At 54.3% G+C, this 22921-nt stretch overlaps 1 protein-coding gene across 18 annotated transcripts in view; it reads left to right on the top strand.

Annotated features, from left to right (window-relative positions):
* Tnk2 (tyrosine kinase non receptor 2) overlaps nucleotides 1-19719 on the top strand; it is a 40057-nt gene extending 20338 nt beyond the window's left edge. For 5 of the 18 annotated variants that reach the window (XM_052157845.1, XM_052157843.1, XM_052157844.1 and 2 more), the window contains 14 exons: nucleotides 1921-1991; nucleotides 4240-4461; nucleotides 5571-5723; nucleotides 6146-6423; nucleotides 6970-7096; nucleotides 7497-7643; nucleotides 7746-7840; nucleotides 11769-11963; nucleotides 14251-14342; nucleotides 15018-15062; nucleotides 15698-17052; nucleotides 17145-17240; nucleotides 17390-17517; nucleotides 18957-19719. In XM_052157845.1, the coding sequence (XP_052013805.1) occupies nucleotides 1921-1991; nucleotides 4240-4461; nucleotides 5571-5723; nucleotides 6146-6423; nucleotides 6970-7096; nucleotides 7497-7643; nucleotides 7746-7840; nucleotides 11769-11963; nucleotides 14251-14342; nucleotides 15018-15062; nucleotides 15698-17052; nucleotides 17145-17240; nucleotides 17390-17517; nucleotides 18957-18963 (3011 nt within the window). In that variant the 3' untranslated portion in view covers nucleotides 18964-19719. Of the gene's footprint in view, nucleotides 1-1920; nucleotides 1992-4239; nucleotides 4462-5570; nucleotides 5724-6145; nucleotides 6424-6969; nucleotides 7097-7496; nucleotides 7644-7745; nucleotides 7841-11768; nucleotides 11964-14250; nucleotides 14343-15017; nucleotides 15063-15697; nucleotides 17053-17144; nucleotides 17241-17389; nucleotides 17522-18956 lie in introns of all 18 variants that reach the window. The other 13 variants (XM_052157830.1, XM_052157837.1, XM_052157839.1 and 10 more) reach the window with 9 other exon arrangements.
* The last annotated feature ends 3202 nt before the right edge of the window (nucleotides 19720-22921 follow it).

Raw genomic sequence — 22921 nt, 5'->3', positions numbered from 1 at the left:
GGTCCCTTTTGTTCCATTCTGAATACCAGTGGGGTTAATGCCAACAGATCTACAATGAGAAGCACAGACAAAAAACTCTCAGATGGGGCTAGAAGGATGGCTCAGTGGTTAAAAGCCTGTGCTGTTTGCTTATAGAGGACCCCAGTTTGGTTCCTGCATCTAAGTCAGGCAGCTTGTAACTGCCTGCAGCTCCCGGGGTCTGACTCCTCTTCTGGTCTTCCTGGGCATCCTCACACATAAGGCATACACACACACACACACACACACACACACACGCTTGACACACATGCTTGACACACACGCACACACACAGTACATTAAAAAAATGTTTTAAAGAAATCTCCCAGTCTGCTAACACACTGATATTTTAAATCTTTCACTTCTTTCTAAACTAAAACTAGCAGTTACCATCTAGAAGTGAGAAATTTATCAGGGTTGTGGGTAGAGCTCTCTTGTTAAGAGTTGTTTATTTAACATATGTGAAGTTCTGGGTTTAATTCGCAGCACCAAAACACAAACATCTCAAGAGGTGGAGGCAGAAGGATCAGTAACTCAAAGTCATCAGCTACATAGCAAATTCATCCAGCCTGGGGCTACAATAGACTGTCTCAAAAAAACACAATCAGAAACCTTAGTGTGTACAACTCAAAATAGCCAAATGTAAGCCGGGCAGTGGTGGCGCACGCCTGTAATACCAGCACTCTGGGAGGCAGAGGCAGGTGGATTTCTAAGTTCGAGGCCAGCCTGGTCTACAGAGTGAGCTCCAGGACAGCCAGGGCTACACAGAGAAACCCTATCTTGAAAACACCAAATCCAAAGGAAAAAAAAAAAACCCAAAAATAGCCAAATGTTTTACAAGCCAAAAAAAGAAAAGAAAAAAAGACAATAACCTAAGCTACTTTTGCTTAAATAGTTGATTTCTGTCCTAGTTAGGGACACCTGTTTTCAGACACACCAGAGGAGGGTGTCAGATCCATTACAGATGGTTGTGAGCCACCATGTGGTTGCTGGGAACTGAACTCAGGACCTCAGTCCTGAGCAGTCAGTGCTTTTAACCGCTGAGCCATCTCTGCAGCCCCTTAGTTTACACTTTGACATCACTGTTCTTGAAGGAAATCAGGACAGGAGCTCTCATAGGACAGGAACCTGGAGGCAGGAGCTGATGCAGAACCCTGGCAAGGGTGCTGCTCACTGGCTCGATCATGATTTCAGCCTGGTCTCTTATAGAACAGTCCAGGGATGGCATCACTCACACTGGGCTGCCCAGGGATGGCATCACTCACACTGGGCCGGGCCCTCTCCCATCAATCACTAATTAAGAAAATCCCCTACAGCCTTATGGAGGCATTTTCTCAATTGAGGGTCCTTCTTCTCTGATGACTCTAGATTGTGTCATACTGGCATAAAACCAGCCAGCACAGTGTCTGATGCAGTAATGAAAGAACATTTTAAGGGAAGTAAACCTTAGAATGGAGCCAGTTGTGTGTATTTCCTTACCTGAGTTGTCTGGAGAGTCGGCCAGGTAATTGGCTACTACAGCTGTTCAGTTTTTTGGTTTTTGGATTTGGTTTTTTCGAGACAGGATTTCTCTGTATAACCCTGGTTGCCCTGGAACTCACTCTGTAGACCAGGCTGGCCTCAAACTCAGAAATCCACCTGCCTCTGCCTCTGCCTCTGCCTCCCAGAGTGCTGGGATTACAGGTGTGCGCCACCACTGCCCGACTCAGCTGTTGAGTTTTGATGAGTAAACACCTCCAGCCAGTCTGAGAATCATCCAGAGGTAGAGGTAGAGTGCACAGACTGGGTGACTGGAACTCCTAGTTGACAGCTGACTCAGTTGGGGGCACTGGGTTGAGCGGTAGCTGGTGGTGGGCCTATCCCACCAACTGAGGAAGCCTCAGTCACTTTCCCTCCTTGCAGGCCAGAGGCGGCTGTGGGAGGCCGTGAAGAGGAGGAAGGCCATGTGCAAACGCAAGTCATGGATGAGCAAGGTTTGTGAACGGGCTGTGAGGGGTGGACGGGCACCCCATGGGGTTCATACTGCCGGCCGGCAGGCCCAGGAGGTGTAATCTCACCGATTCCGTCACACTTTGTACAGACCTCCCTCCCGCCAGCCTCTTATCTGGCAGGGCACTTGTGGTGCTGCCTGGCTAAGTGTCTGTCTCCACCACAGACAGACACGTGAATGGCCTGTGTGCAGTAAGGGTTTCACAGCCTCTCCATGTGCAGGAGCTGGGACTTGTTGACAAGCGTTCCTTCCTTTGAGTGTTGGGCCAGTGTCCAGGAAGGGGTAGGGGGGACTGTCTGGACATCTCTGCCTTGTTCTGTCTGCCCCCCAACACTTCCCTCGTGCGGTCCGGTCTTCAGGTTCCTTTGGTCATCAGGCTCTGCAGATGGCTTCCTTCCCACAGCTCCCCCTACCCCCATCCTAATTTGGGTCTGTGGTGTGGTGAGTCCCTGATCTGACTCGGTGGAACTTTGCCCATTGTCTGGAAGACAATGGGAGAGGAAGTGAGCTAGCCGGGGCCTCCCCCTACTTCTGGCCTCAGGACTGGGGTGAGGGGTGAGCAGGGCAGAACAGCTGGACCCGGATTGGGCAGTAGAGATTTTCTGGCTGCAGTCTGGCAAAGGGGCTGTCTCTTGAGAGCCTGTGGCCTTTTCTGGGGACACAGTCCTGGTCCATTGCCCAGCTTTTAGCAGAGGATGAATGCGTTGAGACCTATTGACAGTAGAGAAAAGCAGTGTGGGATTTTTGGATCTTGCCCCAGCTCATAGTAGGTCTCTAGGTGATCAGTGACCCTCTCTAAAATTGTCATGTCTTCAGTAAACTAGCATTGACTCCATTACCCAGCTTACCCTGCAGAACTGTGGAAAGGCCCCTCTTGGCTGCAGTGGCTAAGGTAGATCTTGTAAGTTGAATGTTTTTGGCAAATATAGGAATTCAATTACTGGGAGGAGGGAACAGAGTCCAAAAAGGTCCTCAGATTTGAACTGCCCCTTAGTGTTTGGTTTCTGGACGACCAGGGACTGTGGTGCATATTTGACATACCAAAGCAGACCTGGCCTCCAGGCTCTCCCAGCATCCCTCAGTCCCTACCTGGCACACCCTGCTCCAACCCCCCAGAGGCTCTTCCCTATATAATCCAGACATTTTGATCTCTCTGTCTCTCTGTGTGTATGTGTCTGTCTTTGTTTCTCTCTCTCTCCCTCTTTCTCCTTCCTTTTCTACTGTCTATGTGCACCTTTTCTCTTTCTCTTTCCCTCCCCTCCCCCACTTTCCCCATGGCTACTCCCCTGCCCTCAATCCTTGGGGCCAGTGAACTCACCAACCCTAAAGCAGTTCTCCAATAAACCTGCCTTTAATCTGATCTAATCTGGTTTGAGTTGGCTCATTTCCCCAGCAGGGGAGAAGTAACCTGTCACTTAGCACCCGCAGGCAAGGCGAGCCTGCAGAGAAGAGCCTGGCACTAGAGCTGTGACTGCCCCGTGGAGGGGCCACGGCAGACTGTTCGGCCAGGTGTATACATTCATCGTCCTTCTCTTCCTGTCTTTCTCCAAAATAGGCCTTGGAGACCCTCTAGTCTTCCTTCCTTCTCAGCCTTGGCTGTAGGCGCCCTCCAGAAATCCCGCTGTCCTTCTAGGCCCTTCTCCAGCCAAGACCAGCGTCATTTGCATCACATACACACACATAACACATACTCATGGTTCAACCTCAGACTAAAATTATCTTCTCCCCTGGGCAGGATGAAGGGCAGCCGACGCCCCAGGGAGGATAGAGACAGACAGCGCCAAATGGTTAACCCAGAGAAGGGGCCAGGGCTAAAAATGGACAGGGAGGTGTTTGGAGGGCCCCTCGGCTCCTACCCTCTTTGTATGCTAGGGGCAAGAGACAGTGCTGTTTAGGAGGTTCAGGAAGGGTAGGGTAGGGTAGGGTAGGGTAGAGAGGAACTGAAGACCAAGGCTGGGGCTTGGGGTGTACCTGGAGGGCTTTGGGCTATCTCTGTCTTCACAGACTATTTGGGGGTAATTCAGCCACAAGCTGCTTGTTCATCTGTTTTTGACACCTGCTCTGAGGCTTCAGCTCTGGGTTTCCAGCTAGGGTGTACTCTAGAAGTGTGTGCCTTTAACAGGCTGTCCCTGGCAGCTTGGCACAGCCAGGAGCTGTCTGGGGCTTACCATAGGGTGGGACGGTCGGCTCTGGGCCTGGGTTCCATCTGGCTCCTGGCTGCTTTCAAACAGGTGTTCAGTGGAAAGCGGCTGGAGGCTGAGTTCCCTTCCCATCACTCTCAGAGCACCTTCCGGAAGCCCTCCCCCACCCCAGGGGGCCCGGCGGGGGAGGGGACCCTGCAGAGCCTCACCTGCCTCATCGGGGAGAAAGACCTGCGCCTGCTGGAGAAGCTGGGAGATGGCTCCTTTGGCGTGGTGCGCAGGGGCGAATGGGATTCCCCCGCAGGGAAGACGGTGAGCTCTGGGGTGGTCGCTTCCCCCCTCTCCCCTGTCAGGAGACAAGGACTGGGGACACGCCGTAGAAGGACTCACCTTTTGAGCCATGTTCAGGTTTAACTGAGCACAGTGGTTTCTTTTTTCAAATCTAAAAATAGTTTGCTTACTCCTAAAGATTGGACACCGAAAAATGAAAGGCCAAGGCCTGCAGCTCCCGCTGCCTGGCTGAGGCAGGGCTGCAGTGCCCTCCCTGCCATCCCCACCCCCGCAGGGCAGGGGTTTTTGTTGAGTTCATTTAAGATACAGTTTTGTTCTGGGTGGGCCAGGGTGGCTTTGAACCCGAAATGACAACATATTTTCTGTCCTTTATCCTTTCCTTCCTTCATGGCCTTGGTTCAGTTGAAGCACATGCTGTGCTACTGAGCTATGTCTCCTTCACTGAGATGGAACTTTGATTTATATTTTTAAGTCATAGCCTTTTCTCTCTCTCTTTTTAAAGAATTATTTATTCATTTTAAGTATATAAGTATACTGTCTTCAGACACACCAGAAGAGGGCGTCAGAACCCATTACAGATGATTGTGAGCCACCATGTAGTTGCTGGGATTTGAACTCAGGACCTCTGGAAGAGCAGCCAGTGCTCTTGACCGCTGAGCCATCTCTCCAGCCTGCCCCTTTCCTCTTAATTATATTAAAATTTCCTAGTGGATAACCACATACAAACGCACGTGTGGGGGACGGGGGATACAGGTTATTTTAAATATATATGTGGGCCAGACGTACTTCCCAGATAGTATATTAATATTGCTGGCACCCAACAGGATTTGTCCAGCCTTGGCCACTCAGCGCTGTTGGAACCTGCAGTCCGTACAGTATGGCATTATAGTTAGACTGTATTAGTGTTCTGTCTTTATAGTCTCTTAATTTATTGTCACTGCGAATCTGGGAATTCTTCCAGAAAGAAGAGGCCCACATTTAGCGACCTTTAGAGGTCAGTCAGCTGCCATCCCCCTGCAGTACAAGGACGTAGTGTGTACACTGATTACTCAGATGGACAGACAGGTCTGGGACAAGGGTCTCTCCCCTGACCATGAAAGGTCTAACTCCCTGCTGACCCTGCTGGGCAGGTGAGTGTGGCCGTGAAGTGCCTGAAACCTGACGTGCTGAGCCAGCCCGAGGCCATGGACGACTTCATCCGAGAGGTCAACGCCATGCACTCGCTAGACCACCGAAACCTCATTCGCTTGTATGGTGTGGTGCTCACACCACCCATGAAGATGGTGCGTGCTTGGGTCGGAGGGAGGGTCAGAGGGCAACCTGCAGTCTGGGCCCCCAGACATGCTCTTCCTGCCTGCTCTAGTTTCCTGCCACACGTGGCAAAGGGGTTTACCAGGGTACATCATCTCTAGATGGTCCACTGCTCCTGGCAAGGAGAGGTGCCCATAGGAATGGCTGGCCCTTGAGTTGATCTTTGGAGTTTCTAGCCTGGGTCTCTTTGGAGTGCTTTATTCTGGGGCTTAGGTTCTTGGGGTGGCTGAGGGACAGGACAGGCCTTGAATGCTCATGGTAACTCTCAACCAACAGGTCAGAAACGAGCATTGAATGTAGCTATGGCCGACCTCCTGAAAGAGACTGGGAACTTTGCCTCTCAGAGAGCGGCAGTGATCAGGATTTATCTTCTCTGTCTTCTGTGTGGCCTCAGGTGACAGAGCTGGCACCTCTGGGATCTTTGTTGGACCGGCTACGTAAACACCAAGGTCATTTCCTCTTGGGGACGCTGAGTCGCTATGCTGTGCAGGTGGCTGAGGGCATGGGCTACCTGGAGTCCAAGCGCTTCATTCACCGTGACCTGGCTGCTCGAAACCTGCTTTTGGCTACCCGGGACCTGGTCAAAATTGGGGACTTCGGACTGATGCGAGCTCTGCCCCAGAATGATGACCACTATGTCATGCAGGAACACCGCAAGGTGCCCTTTGCCTGGTGAGGGGCAAGCGCTGCTGGCTTGTAGGGCCTGAGCTCCACCCCAGTCTCAGCAGAGCCACGCCTCCAACTTCTGGGGCCTCTGCTAACCCAGCACGGGATTGTCTGCCTCGGCCTGTCCGTGTCATTTCGGGGCCTGGGTGCTTTTCTTATGGACTTAGATGTTTGCACACCCACCCAAGGACTTCTCCAGGGATACTGGAAGGCACAAGGAATCCAAAGGGCATGTTCTTGGTGGGGTATTAAAAGACTTCCCGGAGGACTTGCTGTTAAGTTTTAAATGTATGGCAAGTAGCCAGGCCAGAATGGTCAGCAGGCTTATGTGTGTAGAGCTGGTGGCAGGCTAGAATAGACTGCACAGTGCACTGCAGATCTTGCAGGCAGTAACTAGTGATATCCATGGTGGTACCTAGCCTGCCTTGGTCCTGGTTGGGCAGATCCTTTGCCAAGATCATGGAGTCTCCTAGTGCCAGAGGTATCTAAAGGGGTAACAAGGAGAGATCCCAAAGAAGCCTTCCCTTCCCTTTGACCATTATCTTTTGCTAGGTGTGCCCCTGAGAGCCTGAAGACACGGACTTTCTCCCATGCCAGTGACACCTGGATGTTTGGGGTCACACTGTGGGAGATGTTCACATATGGCCAGGAGCCCTGGATTGGCCTCAATGGCAGCCAGGTAAGTCGGGGGTAAGGGGTAGGTTCCCCATAGGGTAGATGGGAGCAATCCACCTCTGGTTCCCAACCTGACCCTGTTGGAACTGGTTCTTTTTTGGTAGACTCCCATCTCTTGCACACCCGATGTGGACATGGGATCTTGGAAACCTTACAAAAGAGAAGGGGTAGGCCAGGATGTCCCCGGACAGGCCTGGCGGTAGGAGGACATGGATGAGAGAGAGAGGGCTGGGAATAAAGATCCCGGGCTCTGGGGACAGAGCTTTCTTTAGAGGCAGAGCTTTCCCATGGTGGGCAGGCATGTGAGACAGCGTCTTCCGCTGTAGCACAGGTCAGAGGGAAAGCAGGCAGTGAAGAGGTAGATGCTGTGCTGCCTCTAACCTCTGCACCACCCTGCCTGGCAGATCCTACATAAGATTGACAAGGAAGGGGAACGCCTGCCCCGGCCTGAGGACTGCCCCCAAGACATCTACAATGTCATGGTCCAGTGCTGGGCCCACAAGCCAGAGGACAGACCCACATTTGTGGCCCTTCGGGACTTCCTGCTGGAGGTGAGGGGCAGATCTGCCCACAGTCGCCGGGGAGTGCCAGCAGGTGGGGCAGTCGAGGCTTAGTCCTGCCTGGGCTGAGCAGTGACTTGTTTGTGCCCCCAGGCCCAGCCTACTGACATGCGGGCCCTCCAGGACTTTGAGGAACCAGATAAGCTGCACATCCAGATGAATGATGTCATCACTGTCATCGAGGGAAGGTATGGCTGTGGGCTACACTGGGGCCCTGGGAAGGGCATGAGGTGGGGAGGAATGTAGACCTCTTCTGCCTCTGGGAGGAGTGGGCAGTGTCGGAGGTGACAGGCCTCTCACACTGCTGAGAGCTGCTTGTGGGGGGATTTTCCCTGCCTAGCCTCACCCCACCGCCCTGCCTTTCCCACTGGGCCCCAGCCCTGGCTGTGTGTGTGTTAGGGCTCCAAAGCGCTTGTGCTCAAGGGAAGGCTGCGCCCCAGCTTGGCCTCAGAATTGGAGGCCAGACGAGAATTGCTGAGTGTTTCTCGTTCTCCTCTGGTGTCTCAGCATAGGATCCCCAGAAGCCCCCACCCCCAGTTTCTTGAGAGAAGGTCTTATGTCGCTCAGGCTGGCCTTAAGCCCCCCATCCTCCTGACTCCATCTCTCAAGTCCTGGGGTCGGAAGTGAGCTGCCACGCCCCATGCATGGGAGTCTGACCATTTCCCTTGGTGCCTTTCAGATCCCCAGGCACCCTCGCCCTGCTCTGCCTCTTCTTTTAGCGACTTTCCATCCCTCCTGTTGAGCCTCCCAGGGTTTCCTAGTCCTGGGACATGTCCCACCCCCCATCCCCCATCCACTGTCCGGACCTCCCACCCTGCTCCTTTCCCAGCCCTTCCTGGTAAGGACTGCTGTGTGTCTGAGCAGCGTGAAACTCTAGCTTTCCAGCAGCTTCCCTTGAATCAGCTTCCTACTGCATCCCCCAGTGTGTCTAGACAGCACCTGCCCCGGCCCCACCCTCTGCTGCTCCTTCTCCACTCTGATCCCAGAGTGTCTGAGGAACTGGCTGGGGCAGGCTTTGGGACTGGGTGAATGTTAAGGACCAGGAAGAGAAGTGAGGCGGGGGGGGGGGGGGGGGGGAATTCCCTGGACTCCCCTCCTCTGACTCAGAACTGGGTCAGGATGCCCGTAGGGGGCCTTCAGGAGATCTGCGCCTTGCTGGGGTTGGTGAGTGGGGTTGGCGAGTCTCAGCCTGAGTCAGTGGGATGGGCCCTGGGTGTCTTGGATTTACCTGTACCCTGTGGCCCCTGTCCCATGCCGCAGGCCATGGCTTGCTCTCATGTTGGGCTCATGTTCCATTCTTGGAAGGAGAATGATGTTCTAGCAGGTTATAGAGAATGGGAGTTGGTGGAGATAGGAGAAAGGAGAGAATAGTCAGGTAAGACAGGGAAGCAGGAAGGAGCCGCCTGAGGGCCTGGACCTGAGGGGAACGAAGGGGTGTAGGACATAGCACTCTGGGAACAGCTTGGCATAGAAGAGTGGGGCTGGGTGGGAGCCCTCCTTGGCGGTACCCAGCAGATACCTAGAGCCAGAAGTTGGCCTGTAGCCACTCCTACATACTACATACTACATACTACATACTGGAGCCAGAAAGCCTGGATCCCCTCCGGCCTGTGCTCCTCTGCCCCAGGGCTTTCTCAGTCCCAAGTCTGCTCCATCAGAGCCTGTGTTCATGGGGACAACTCTGGAGCTTCCTGCGTGTCTCGGAGCCTGGGTCACTGAGCGCAAAGCCAGCTGCAGGAGAGGCCAGGGGAGTGGCTCTTCCTGGGAGGTTGTCCTGGGTGCACCCTGTCCTGCCCTTCCGCCCCAGGCTCCTGTTGGCTTCAGCTGCTAATACTGCCACAGCGGATGGCTCAGCTTCTAGAACACCTTTCCCTGGGGTGCCAGCTCTTACTTGGCCCCTAGAACTGCTCCGGAGGCGGAGGTGAGAGATACAAGCCGCAGCCGCCTCTGAGTCCTCGGGCGTGGGCCGGTGCGTCTGTGGTGGCCGCAGCTCTCCTCTGCCTTCTTGTCCCCGCTGCCGTGCTCACATGCCCGCCTCGTCTCCGTGTCTCCGGGTGCATGGGCATTGAGCGGCTTGTTGGATTGCGTTTGTTTGTGTGACTCTCCCCTCTGCCTCTTGACTCCCTTGTCCCTTGTCTCGAGGCCTTGCATTTCTCTTTGCTGAAACTGCCTTTAGTATGTTTTCTGGTCCCAACTCTGACTCTGTAGTTTCAGACCCTGTAAGCTTAGTCTAGAAGCTCAGTCCTCAGGGTTTGGGGCAGATAGAGGACACCTAGGTTTTCCATGAGCCGGATCTAGGGGCCTCTGTCTAGACTGGGAGGTATGCCAACAGCATGGTGGCACATGCCTTTAATTCCAGCACTTGGGAGGCAGAAACAGGACGATTTCTGTGAGTTTGAAGCCAGCCTGATATACAAAATGGACAGCTAGGATTACATCGAGAGACCCCCCCTCCACAAAACAAAACAAACAAAAGACCTAAAAAATGAAAACAGACTTGAAGATACAGGGGTGATGAGAGTCTTATCTGGCAGCCCCTTTGTGTGGTTTTTCAGAGTGGTATTGAGTGGAGGCAGAGGTTTTGAAATCCATTGGCAGGTTCTTGGCCTGACATGGCCTGACCTGGGCTGCGGCCTCCACTTCCTGTGGTAGGAGGGGTGGAAGGCATTGAGTCTGTGCCCTGGAGGGGACAGGGTAGGGTCATGTGTGGTGAACAGAATGTTTGGGTGACATCTCTGCCTCAGCTGCATCCCGGAGTTAATGAGTACCTTAGGAGGTAGGCAGAGTAGAGTCTAGCCTAGCGCCTGGGGAAGCGAGGGCTGCCTTGTGGAGGAGCTGCCGGTGTTAGGAACAGCCCAGGGTGTGGGGCCGGCGCTGCTGCCCGTGCTTCTCGTGGGCAGCTCTGTTTGTGCTGAACTCCCGTTCTCTCCTCGGAAGGAAGGCCTCTGCTATTTTCAGATGAGACTTTTCTTTCTCAGGGTGTTGTCCTTTCTCCTTCCTTCCTTCCTTCCCTGCCCTTCCTACCCTAAAGGCAGGGAGTAATCACAGGGTGGCTGTGTCTGTGGTGGGCCAGCAGGCAGCCTTAGTGACCAGAAGGCAGCTGTGGCAGTCCCAGCTCCTCCCCAGCTCCTCTGCTGTGGCCGTGTGTCCCAGGAGGCCCTCTGGCTCTGGGACAGACAGATGATGGAAGGTGAGGTGGAGACAGGCAGTGGTGGTGTGGTTGTGTCCCAGCAGCGTGGCCACGTGGTCAGGTCTGAGCAGCAGACGCAGAACCTCGGCAGTCAGCTTCGGGCGTGTGGAGCACCCAGAGAAAGCTGTATTCCTTCCCACGTGCTCGCTTACACTGGGTCAGGTCTAGGTGTGCTCAAGTTCAGTCTGCAGAGTGCAGACTGAGATCTCCATGGTTCACCATACTGGGAATTCTGAGTTTCCCTCTGGACCCCGTGCTGTAAGGCAGGAATAGGCCCTGTCCTGAGAAGATGGGGAGGGTGGCAAACCTGGGTCCCCACAGCTCTGCCCTCAGGTGGTGCAGAGCCACATGGAAGGAAAGGCCCAGGTTTCCATGGCCTGCATGTTGAAGATCTTCGTGAGAGGCCCGAGTAGTAACTGGAACGCATGGCCCTAAACTCACTGGATCCCTCTGCTACGTCATCACTTAGAATTCCTAGAACCCTGCCATGGAGAGGATCTAGTGGCCCTAAGGAGACCAAGGCCAGGTGCTGGCTGGAGGAAGGGAGCGGGTGCATTGTGAGAGCACCCTGCTTTTGCAGGCTTAATTCATCTGAGTACTGGGTCCCCTGCAATAGATCATTCTGGCAAATTACCTGTCATGTCCCCTGTTTCCTTATTTGTAGACTGTAGGGAAAGCTACTGACCTACCCAGAGGAGCTTATTCTAAGGCTAAGCAAATAACCAGCCCCTCTTCAGGGAGTGGCAGGTCATGATATTGCTTTGGGGAGAATGGACTAGTGGCTAGACTCTTGAGGTCTCCAGTGCTTCACCTGCCAAGGTAGTCAGGTTCCATGAGCAGGGACCTTGGTGTGAGAAGGGTCCCTTTGTCTGGGGTCACTTCCACCCCCTCTTCTTGGTATTCACTATACTATCTCTGTCACACAGGGCTGAGAACTATTGGTGGCGTGGTCAGAATACACGGACGCTGTGTGTAGGACCCTTCCCTCGAAATGTGGTGACCTCCGTGGCTGGCCTGTCAGCCCAGGACATCAGCCAGCCTCTACAGAATAGCTTCATTCACACAGGGCATGGTGACAGTGACCCCCGCCACTGCTGGGGGTTCCCTGACAGGATCGATGAGTGAGTATCTAGAAAGACGACATCTGGTCCTGGGCTTCTGGGACTAGCAGCCCCTCACCACACTGCACACAAGCTTGTACGTAGGCTCCAGAGATGGGGCTGTCTGTTTCTGATGGGTAAAGGCTGGAAGTATGCTCAGAATTAAAGTGCTCTCAAAGCAGGCAGCACCAGGAGCTGCCAGAGGCCATCCCAAGTCATTTTCCAAGCCAGGGTCCCAGGAACAGTTAAGGCCTTGTCTTGTTGACTTTTCTACCAAGTGGGGTCCATCATGGAAGCTTTGGGTCCCAGTTTTTCTAGAATGAAAAGATGGTGGTCAGTAAGACAACCTTTGCCCCTTGGCTGTGGACACCTGCAGTCACCTGAGGAAGGTGTTCCCACAGCACGTCTTGAAGCTTGCACACTGGTCTCCTAACCCAAGCCTGTGCAGACACTGGTTCTGCGGCCCTGTGCACACACACAGTTCTTCCTGCTGTTAGCTGCCCTCCTCTCTCTTGACAGGGTGCCAGTAACAGGCACAGCTAGGAACTTTTCATGTCCCTGGGCTTCGCATTTCCTCAGGGTCCTTCCTTTGGTGTGACACACAAGTCACATACATGTCCTTACTGTGTTGTTTCTTCTGTGCCATTGTGCATGACCTCTGCTCTTTTCATTATGACTGCCTCCCTACATGGTGTGTGGGAGCCTTCACCTCAGGGTAGATGTGTAGGTGTCTGAGGGAGGCATGGGTAGGTAAGCAGGGGTCTGTCTGCCTCTCTGTCCACTCTCTCTCTGCGCTGCAGTTCCCAGCCTCATGCTGCAGTGGCTCTGCACGAGTCTTGTCTCTCGGCTGCTTTCGTTCCAGAAGCTCGCCTAGTAGACAGGGGTAGGGTACGGAGGTGGCTTGGGACAAGGCGTAGGTGCCAGAGGAGGGCCCAGAGTGGCTAGTGCTGAGGATGTGATGGGGGCGGGAGGCCAGGCAGTCTTCCTGGGCCCTCAGCACTGTATTCTCCCCAGTATAGCTCTGCATATCTATGGGGCAGAGTGTCTGTGTGCAGATTCCACTGAAGTAAAGAAAACCTAGGTGAGGAAACCCCAAGAATGAACTCATTCTTACTTGCTAAAAAGTCCCCTGTCACCCCACCAGAGGAGGCTCCCCCTTCAGGCACATGCATCTCCTTCAGGGGTTTCCAGAGTTTCGAGCCCTGAACCTCTGAGGTCAGCTCTCATGTCTGTATACAGGTCCAGGCTGGAGTGAGCTTACTTCCAGAACTGAGAGCAGGCCCCGGGGACTTAGAGAGCGCCTGCCCCTGCTCTGCCCAGAGCACACTCTGCCTCCGAGGGTTCCTGGTCTGCTGGTAGAGAGGGAGATCCCTGGGAGTCAGCTGGGAGAACACAGGCAGGCTCCTCTTGGTCCCCTGCCCACCCTTGTTAGCCTCTGTCCGCTCTCCGCTAGCCCTCATGCCTCCCTCCCGCGGTGGCCCTTTCTCCCTGCCTCCTCCTGAGGACAATTGTTTCCCCATATCCCACCTCCCAGAACAGCAGGCCCCTGCCTCACAGGAACCAGGTAAAGGCCTATGAAAATAGGGGGAAGGGAGAGGAGGGGAGGAGGCTCTTGCAGCTAGAGGCCTGCACCCTCTGCCCCACTTGTGCTGTGCCCGAGGCAGCCCAGCCTCATTCTTGCAGGCTTTAACCAGCCTCGGTGACTAAGTCCCAGATCCCAGATAGCATAGGAGCCAGGGTGAGTCTCGGAGCACACTGCAGTCAGCAGCCTCCCCAGATCCTGTAGCTCAGCAGGGGGCTGCCTCCTGCCCACCTTTCTAGGGGCTGACAGCAGGTGTCCAGCCTCCCAGAGGGTCTACAGAAGAGCACCAGCAGCAGGTAGACACTTGGCATGGGCTGTCAGTTATCCAGAGGAGCTTTGTCCTTGTAAGGTACTGGAGCCCTTGAGCCAGAGGCTTCTCAGCCTGGGTCAGGTGCTTTCCTGTGGTAGGCACATCTGGGTGTAGGGACTAGGATCTGTTTAGACCCAGGAGTCTGGGAGCCTTGGGACTCAGGTCTGCAACTCAGCTTCCTCAACACTCAGGAGGAGTGTGTGTGTGTGTGTGTGTGTGTGTAGGTGTATGTATGGGAGGGGTGTGTGTGTGTGTAGGTGTGTGTGTGTGTGTGTGTGTGTGTGTAGGTGTGTGTGTGTGTGTAGGTGTGTGTAGGTGTGTGTGTGTGTGTATAGGTGTGTGTGTGTGTGTGGTGTTGGGGTGCCCCGGCTTACACATCTGCCAAAGGTGTCCTGACCCGGCTCTCTCCCCGTCAGACTGTACCTGGGAAACCCCATGGACCCTCCCGACCTGCTGAGTGTGGAACTGAGCACCTCCCGGCCCGCCGCGCATCCAGCACGGGTGAAAAGTAAGCCCTTCCGTTCCGTTCCGGGCGCTCCCAGGTCACTGGCCACCCTGAGCCTGCTGTTCTGCTTTGGGGACAGTCGGGTCAGGGCAGCAGGTGGGACAGCTGGACCCCTGGCTCTGGCTGGGCGTGGGGTGAGTGCAGAGAGGCAGCTGTATCCGCTGAGGAGGAGCCTTGGGTCGGCCCTGCAGCTCAGTTTCTCCTCCTCCTTCCTCACCAGGCTCTTAGATCCTGGCTGCCCTCACTTCCCCCAGTCACGCTCTGCTCTCCCAAGCCAGCACCCTGAACCCCTCTTCTCAGCCAGGAGCCCCTCCCCCTCCTGGACCCTGTGCCCTCATTCCGGAACCCAGTTGTTCTGCCGCCTCCCCATCCTCCCATCCTCCGTCGGTCTGGTCGGGTTGTGCATCTGCTCACTCCTGTTCACCTCTCTCTCCCTCCCTCCCTTCCTCTTCTCCCTTTCTCTCTCTGTCTCTCTCTCCTTCCCTCTTTCTCTCTGTCTCTCTCCCCCTCTTTTCTTTCAATCTCCTGCTCGCTCCTCCATCTCCTTTTTCCTCCTTCCCTCCCTCCTTCCCTCTGTCCCCCCCCCCATCTGTCCTGCTCTCATCCCCCCACCTCACCCCTGCCTTGCTTGGCCATCTTTCTTTTCTGCCTCCCCTGTCCGCATGGCCTTTCTTACAGGGGAGCCTCCACCTCGCCCGCCTCAGCCTGCCATCTTCACTCAGAGTAAGTGGGGCTGTTCAGGATGCCTCGGCCCCCGCCCCCGCCCTCTCTCTGCTCTCTCTCCTCTCCTGGAAGGTACAGAGCCCTGGCCTGGCGGGAGGCTGTGTGGCAGGGGACAGGGCGTGTGCTGTGAGCTCTGCTGCCGAACTGGCCCAGCATGTCTTCCTCCCGCGCATCTTTCCCTCAGAGCCTGGCTTCATCTTGCTCTGCTGTGGCTTGGCCGGCCTCACACTGCAGAGGTTGGGTCTGGGATGTGGGGGTGGCTGTCAGGAGCTCTGTCCTGTGAGGAGAGCTCCTGTCTGCTGTAATGGTGTGCCACAGTGAGGGGGAGAGGGCTTACTCACCAGGAGCACAGGGCAGGGCTCTGTGAGGAACAGAGGTAGACAGGTGTGTCACCTGCTCTAGCTGAGGCAGAATCGGGGGTCTCTCCAGCCCACACTGAGACCTGAAGGCAGAGAAGTTCTGACCTGTTTGAGTAGGGTCGGGTATGCTCTCGGAAGCAGGGGACACTTGGCTGGGGCAGTTGGCAGTGGATAGTCGAGGGCACACTTGGCTTTCTGTCTCCACACATTTACCTTTCCTGTTCCGTATTCATATCTGACACCATCTCCCTGTTGGGGTCTCCCTTTTTATCACAGAGCCCACATATGACCCAGTGAGTGAGGACCCAGACCCCCTGTCCAGCGACTTCAAGAGGCTCGGCCTGAGAAAGGCAGCCCTGCCCCGAGGGCTGTGGCTGGCAAAGCCCTCAGCCCGAGTGCCAGGCACCAAGGCAGGCCGCAGCAGTGGGGGTGAGGTCACACTCATTGACTTCGGTGAGGAGCCCATGGTCCCAACCCCGCGGCCCTGTGCGCCCTCCTTGGCCCAGCTGGCCATGGATGCCTGCTCCTTGCTGGACAAGACACCGCCTCAGAGCCCCACACGGGCGCTGCCTCGACCTTTACATCCCACGCCTGTGGTAGACTGGGACGCCCGTCCGCTGCCCCCGCCTCCCGCCTATGATGACGTGGCCCAAGATGAGGATGACTTTGAGGTCTGCTCTATCAACAGCACGCTAGTGGGTGCAGGCCTCCCTGCTGGGCCTAGCCAGGGCGAGACCAACTACGCCTTTGTGCCCGAGCAGGCACAGCTGCCCCCTGCCCTGGAGGATAACCTATTCCTTCCACCCCAGGGTGGGGGCAAGCCACCCAGCTCGGCGCAGACTGCAGAGATATTCCAGGCACTGCAGCAGGAGTGTATGCGGCAGCTGCAGGTCCCCACTGGCCAACTGACCCCCTCCCCTACCCCAGGAGGTGATGACAAGCCCCAGGTGCCACCCCGGGTACCTATCCCCCCTCGGCCCACACGCCCACGTGTGGAGCTATCTCCAGCTCCCTCAGGTGAAGAAGAGACAAGCCGGTGGCCTGGACCTGCCTCCCCTCCCCGAGTGCCTCCCCGGGAGCCCCTGTCTCCTCAAGGTTCAAGGACCCCAAGCCCCCTAGTGCCACCTGGCAGCTCTCCACTACCACACCGGCTCTCTAGCTCACCTGGAAAGACCATGCCCACCACCCAAAGCTTTGCCTCAGACCCTAAGTATGCCACTCCACAAGTGATCCAGGCTCCTGGCCTGCGCGCTGGCCCCTGCATCCTGCCCATTGTCCGCGATGGCAGGAAGGTCAGCAGCACGCACTACTACCTGCTGCCTGAGCGCCCTCCTTACCTAGAGCGCTATCAGCGATTCCTGCGGGAGGCCCAGAGCCCTGAAGAGCCGGCAGCCCTGGCCCTGCCTGTGCCCCCACTGCTGCCCCCGCCCAGTACTCCAGCCCCCGCCGCCCCCACTGCTACTGTCAGACCTATGCCTCAGGCTGCCCCAGACCCAAAGGCCAACTTCTCCACCAATAACAGCAACCCAGGGGCGCGGCCACCATCCCTGAGGGCCACGGCTCGGCTGCCACAGAGGGGCTGCCCAGGGGACGGGCAAGAGGCTACGCGGCCAGCAGACAAGGTCCAGATGGTGAGTGCCAGGCCCACTTCAAGGTGAAGGGCAGGGGTCTGAGAGACCCAGAGGAGTGGGCCCAGTGGTGCTGATGGGGCGGGTATGCCCAGCTGCAGGCCATGGTGCATGGGGTGACCACAGAGGAGTGCCAGGCGGCCCTGCAGAGCCACAGCTGGAGTGTGCAGAGGGCTGCCCAGTATCTGAAGGTACCATCGCTTCCTGCCCGCCCTGGCATCCAGGGCCCTAAAGCTGGCTCTGTGTCTTGACCCTCCCTCTGCTCTGTGTCCTGTGCCCCATCTGTCCTGTGCCCTTGGCCCCCGGGTGTCTCATGGCCGCACTCCCACCCCGCCCTCAGGTGGAGCAGCTCTTTGGGCTGGGTCTTCGGCCACGGGTGGAGTGCCACAAAGTGCTGGAGATGTTCGACTGGAACCTAGAGCAAGCCGGCTGTCACCTGCTGGGTTCCTGTGGCCCTGCCCACCACAAGTGAGTGAGTGACACACTGCCCCACCTCCCTCTCCCAGAAAGGTTACTAGCCCTGGGAGAAGCCTCTCATCTCTAAGGCCACTTGTAGCCATGGAGTCCCCAGCAGGGAGAGAGGGCAGCTACAGGGCCCAGAGACAGGCGGTTTGTCTGGGAAAGAGCCTCCTATAGATGAATGAAAGGCAACTGGGACCCTTGGGTGAAGGAGTCCAGCGTTCCTAGCTCCTCTCCAGCTGCCCCAGTGCGTCACAAAGCAGCATTTTAGTCTGATTGTGTGTGTGTGTACCTAAAGTTTTTACCTCTATTATCATATTTATGTTTAAAGTGCCCACTGGTGCTGGAGAGGAGTAACTCAGCTAATGAGATGCGCGCGTGAGAGCCTGAGTTGGAATCCCCACAGCGCATGCAAAAGCCAAAAGCCAGGTGCATAGCCTGAGCCTTTGTGATCCCACTGCTCTTATGGGCAGGTGGGAGGTGGGAGGCAGAGGCAGGTTTGAGGACAGCTAGCCTGGTGTACAGTAGCAGAAAACAACAGACCTGGTCTCAAGAAGAAAGGCGGAGCCGGGTGGTGGCGCGCGCCTGTAATCCCAGCACTCTGGGAGGCAGAGGCAGGCGGATTTCTGAGTTCGAGGCCAGCCTGGTCTACAGAGTGAGTTCCAGGACAGCCAGGGCTATACAGAGAAACCCTGTCTCAAAAAAACAAAAACAAAAAACAAAATAAAAAACCCCCCAAAACAACAACAACAAAAAAGAAGAAAGGTGGGGTTTCCTCTGATCTCTGCATACTTCTGTGAATGAGCTTGCATTCAAACACAGCCGCTCATGCTCGCCCCCATACCTTCCTTTATATATGTTAGTGTTAATCCTTTTTGAAAGAATAAACATCCAAAGAAAGTCTCATTACATTTTTACTAAAAGTTTATGTATGTGCACACTTTTTTATTTTATTTATAAAATAAAGCATACAGATTAATAGTAATTGAAATGTTTATCAAGCCCCAAAGTGGTGAGACAGGTGACAGTGAGGCCAGTATCCCCTCAGGAAGCACTCGAGGCTGGTGCTGGGAGGCAGGCAACCCGGTGGGGTCTGCGTCTGTGCTGCTTTTGTCGTACTGTGGTATGCACCAGTCAGAAACCATCAGAAACAGTGTGGCCTTCAGCATGCACTGACACCCTTGCTGAGCTGTGGTGTCTGCTGGTGACTGTCCCTAATCTGTCCTGAGAAGCTTCCTGTTGACCTTAGATACTCTAGCACAGGCTAGTTTATCAAAAGAGATACTTTAGAGTAAGCTCTAAAATTATTGCCTAAAACTAATTTTTTAATACATTGCCTGGTGTCTAAGACTGTAACTCCCTATGGTGACCTTGAATTTCCCATTAGCTGTTTAGCTCATGTGCTCATGTTGATGGACGAACCTTTTTGGTTATTTCCTGCCTTTCAGACGCTGATGGTTGACTAGAGAGCAGTGGTCTGCCCTAAAAGAACCTCTTGAACCTGTCTGTGGGACAAGGGTGGGAGCTGCCCCACCTCAGGCCTGGAGGACCCAGCGCCTGCGGCTCCCAGGACAGTGAGACCCAGGCAGCAGGAGGCTGGGAGCCTCCCTTTGCCCACCTCGCTCGCCCACCCAGCACTGTCCTGCACACCTCAGTTCAGCCCTCAGTGCCCCAAGAGGTGGCAGAGCCTTGTGAAGGCGAGACCGGAAGCCGCCTGGCCGACTCCAGAGCAAGGCTGGGCTAGTGGCTAGAATGGCCTCCAGGCTTCCCCTGGGGGTTTGACTGACGGGAAGCCAGGCTTGACTTGGCCAGGGATGTGTTGGCTGCACAGAAGGTGAACCAGCACCCAGCAGGCCCTCCTCAGGGCCAGGCCCCTTTCCAGGGAACCCCTGTAGGAATGCGGAGTGTTGGACACAATGTGACTGTGGCTTCACTGTGACCTGGGCTTGGCTGGCCTTGGGATCTTGTACCTATCAACCTGAAGTGGCTCAGAAGCAGAAAAGGCGCCAGGATCTTCTCTGGCAGGGACCAGGGCTCAGGCCCCGGGAGTGGAAGGAGACCCTAGCGGCACCAGTACTTTCCTGTTTGACCCCTGTTCTTCCCCTGTTGCTATTTGGTGTGTTTCCATCAGCCTCTGTTGCCAAAGTTGTTGCCCCAGCTATGGATATCTGCTTCTTCCAGAGAAATAAAGTTTGTTTCTATTTTATGTTACTCTCTGTGCCTCCTGTTTCTTGGCTTGTACCATCCTGACTCTACAGGGTGCTGCCCTCCAGAGAAAGCTCTTTATCACCACCTATAGGCAGAGGAAGGAAGTGCAGGCCCATCCTATGCTTGTATCTTAGACTGGCCAACCTGCTTCATCTGGTCTGGGACTGTCAACAGTCTGTGGGCTTCTGCAGTGCAGGACACATTTCAGGAGACAGTCTAATAGCTCAGATAATTGGAGCTAGACCAGAAGCAGATATCACCCAGGGCTTCAGTAGGTACAGCCATTGTATTTTGTTTCTCTGAATAATGTATTTAGGGATTCTGAATTCAGAAGGTAGCAGAGTACACAGCAGGCATCCACCTCAGCCGCCCCTCCTCCATCCTCTCTGCCCTCATCTGTGCCTGTGGGCTCCCCTTTTTTTAAACGAGAGAATTTTTGAAAGCTTTCATTGAATTTTGGTTTGGCTTTTTGCCGTCCTTAGCAGTTAAGGCCGCCGCGGCAGTAATCTGGGTGTGTGGGCCGTTCTCACTGGCAAGACTGGACGAGGCATTGAGCTCCAGGGGCATGATGGAGACTGGATTGTTCAGTGGTCGCACCGGCAGTGAGAGTTGGCCATGTGGTAAGCGGCTCCCTGGCCCTTCCCAGACTGCCTGGTGGCAAATTGTGAGAGGCTTTTTGTTTGCATGTCTCTCATGAGGAAGTAGACGTCCAGAAAGTGGGGCTGGAGAGATGGCTGAGTGATTAGAACTATTTAGTGGTTAGAAAGCTCTTGAGGGCACCTACATGGAAGCTGAGGACCCTCTGTAACTCCATTTGCAGGGGCTCTGACGCCTGACCTCTGACCACCACACATACATGCAGTGCACGTACATATGTGCAAGCAAAATATTCATACACGTAAACTATTTTTTTAAGTAATTTGAGCTGGATGAGATGTCACAGTGCTCTGCACAAGCATGGAACTTGGATTCGAATCCTCAGAATCCTCGGCACCACTGTAAAACAAGTAAATAAAAAGCACATTAAAGCCAGGAGTGCCGGTGCATACCTGTAATCTCAGGAAGCATTCAGGAAGCCAAAGCAGGAGGCGTCGATTCCAGGTCAGCCTGGGCTGGGCCTCGTCATGAGAACCTGTCCTAAAAACAAACAGAAGAGGGGCCACTTAGGCAGGCCGACTCTGGTTAAAGGCGCTTACTGTGCAGGCCTGGAACCCATGGTGGAAGGAGAGAACAGAATCTCTAAAGTCCTCTAATGTCACATGTGCCTACACACACACACATACACACACACACACACCCCAATAACAAAACCCCAGTAAACTCACTCATGTTCCCTTTCTATGTGAATTACCTCTTAATATTCTTGGATCTTTTTAAATGTAAGATTATTAATCGGTTCCTTGCTGACTTTTTAGGAAGCTACTAGATCCAGGAGATCCTTTTGAATCCCACAGATGATACAGACTTTAGAAAGAAAGATAAAATCATGGAAAGCAAATCGGCAGCTGGGACTTGTAGGACATCGGAGGGAGGCACAGTGCTCACCAGCAAGGCGCTCAGGCAGTGGAACTGGAACCGAACACAAGGTCTGCTTACATGACCAGACACTTTAAAACCAACCCCGCGGAAACATTCAGGGTGTGCTGGGTCACTCCGGTGCTCCAGATTGCAGTGGGCCAGAAGCCCAGAAGCTCTGAGGTATGCAGCCTTCAGAGTCAACCGCGATGCAGTTAAAGAGACTGGTGTCCCATGACCAGCTACCACGCCCTGCAGAGCTCTGGATAGCCAGCTGCAGACTCGGGTGCATCTCTCCCCAGGCTCACCCTCTGAAGACAGGAAATGGTGGCAAGTGGACAGTGCATGTGCACGTGAGTGTGTGTGTGTGTCTGTGTATGATAGTGTGCATGTATTAGAGTGTGATATGTAAGAATGTTGTATGTATGTGTATGACTGTGTGTGCTGGGGCTGGGTTGGTTAAGAGCGCCAACTGTTCTTCCAGAGGTCCTGAGTTCAAATCCCAGCAACTACATGGTGGTTCACGACCATCTGTACTGAGATCTGATGCCCTCTTCTGGAGTGTCTGAAGACAGCTACAGTGTACTTACATATAACAATAACTAAATCTTTGGGCCAGAGCCCTTACCTAGACTGGAGGAAACTTGTTAAACAAAAATCAATTTTTCAAACTCTAAAAAATAGTTGTAGTTCAGATCATAAATGGGAAAAATAAGCTGTGTTGGGCCTGGAGGTTTTATTCTTTTTTCCCAGATGTTCTTCATTTAAAAAAAAAATAAAGCCATTTAACCGGATGGAGAGTCAGTGTAATAACTGAAGAGTTTATATTGGTCCTGCTGAGAATCTGAGTTAGACCAGGTTGGCCTCGAACTCGGAAATACCACATACAGTGACTTACAACTGCTGTGACTACAGTTCCCGTGGCTCCAAAACCCTCTTCTGGTCTCCAGGCACTGCACTCGTATGTATACACACAGACAGGTGTAATTTAAAAAAAATAGGTGGGCATGGTGGTGTATACCTTCAGTCTCAGTAGTTGGGAGGTAGAGGCAGGTGAGTTTGAGCCCAGCCTAGTCTATAGTTTAAGGTCCAGCCAGGCCAGTGCAGGCTACATAGAGAGACTCTTTTCTCTGTGTAGCTCTGGCTGTCCTGGAACTCACTCTGTATACCAGGCTGGCCTTGAACTCAGAAATCCACCTGTCTCTGCCTCCCAAGTGCTGGGATTACAGGCATGTACCACCACTGCCCAGCAGAGACTCTTTTTTTTTTTTTTTTTTTTGGTTTTTGGATTTGGTTTTTTCGAGACAGGGTTTCTCTGTGTAGCCCTGGCTGTCTTAGAACTCACTCTGTAGACCAGGCTGGCCTTGAACTCAGAAATCCACCTGCCTCTGCCTCCCAGAGTGCTGGGATCACAGGCGTGCGCCACCACCACCACCGCCCGGCTCCAGCAGAGACTCTTAATAAACAAAACCTTTAAAAGGAGAGGGTTTGAAAGATGACAGCATTTAAAAAAAAGAACACTGACTGCTCTTCCAGAGGACCTGGGTTCAATTCTAAGCGAACATATGGCAGCTCAAACATCTCTAAGTCCCGTTCTAGGGCATCTGGTTCTCTTCTGGCCTCTGTGGGCATGAGGGAGACACTTAGTCCACAGACAAAGGGTGCAGGTAAGAGGGTGCTCCACGTACAT

This window comes from Apodemus sylvaticus, chromosome 15 (assembly GCF_947179515.1).
Source record: "Apodemus sylvaticus chromosome 15, mApoSyl1.1, whole genome shotgun sequence".
Taxonomy (NCBI): domain Eukaryota; kingdom Metazoa; phylum Chordata; class Mammalia; order Rodentia; family Muridae; genus Apodemus; species Apodemus sylvaticus.
This window is presented reverse-complemented; position numbering and strand designations above follow the sequence as displayed.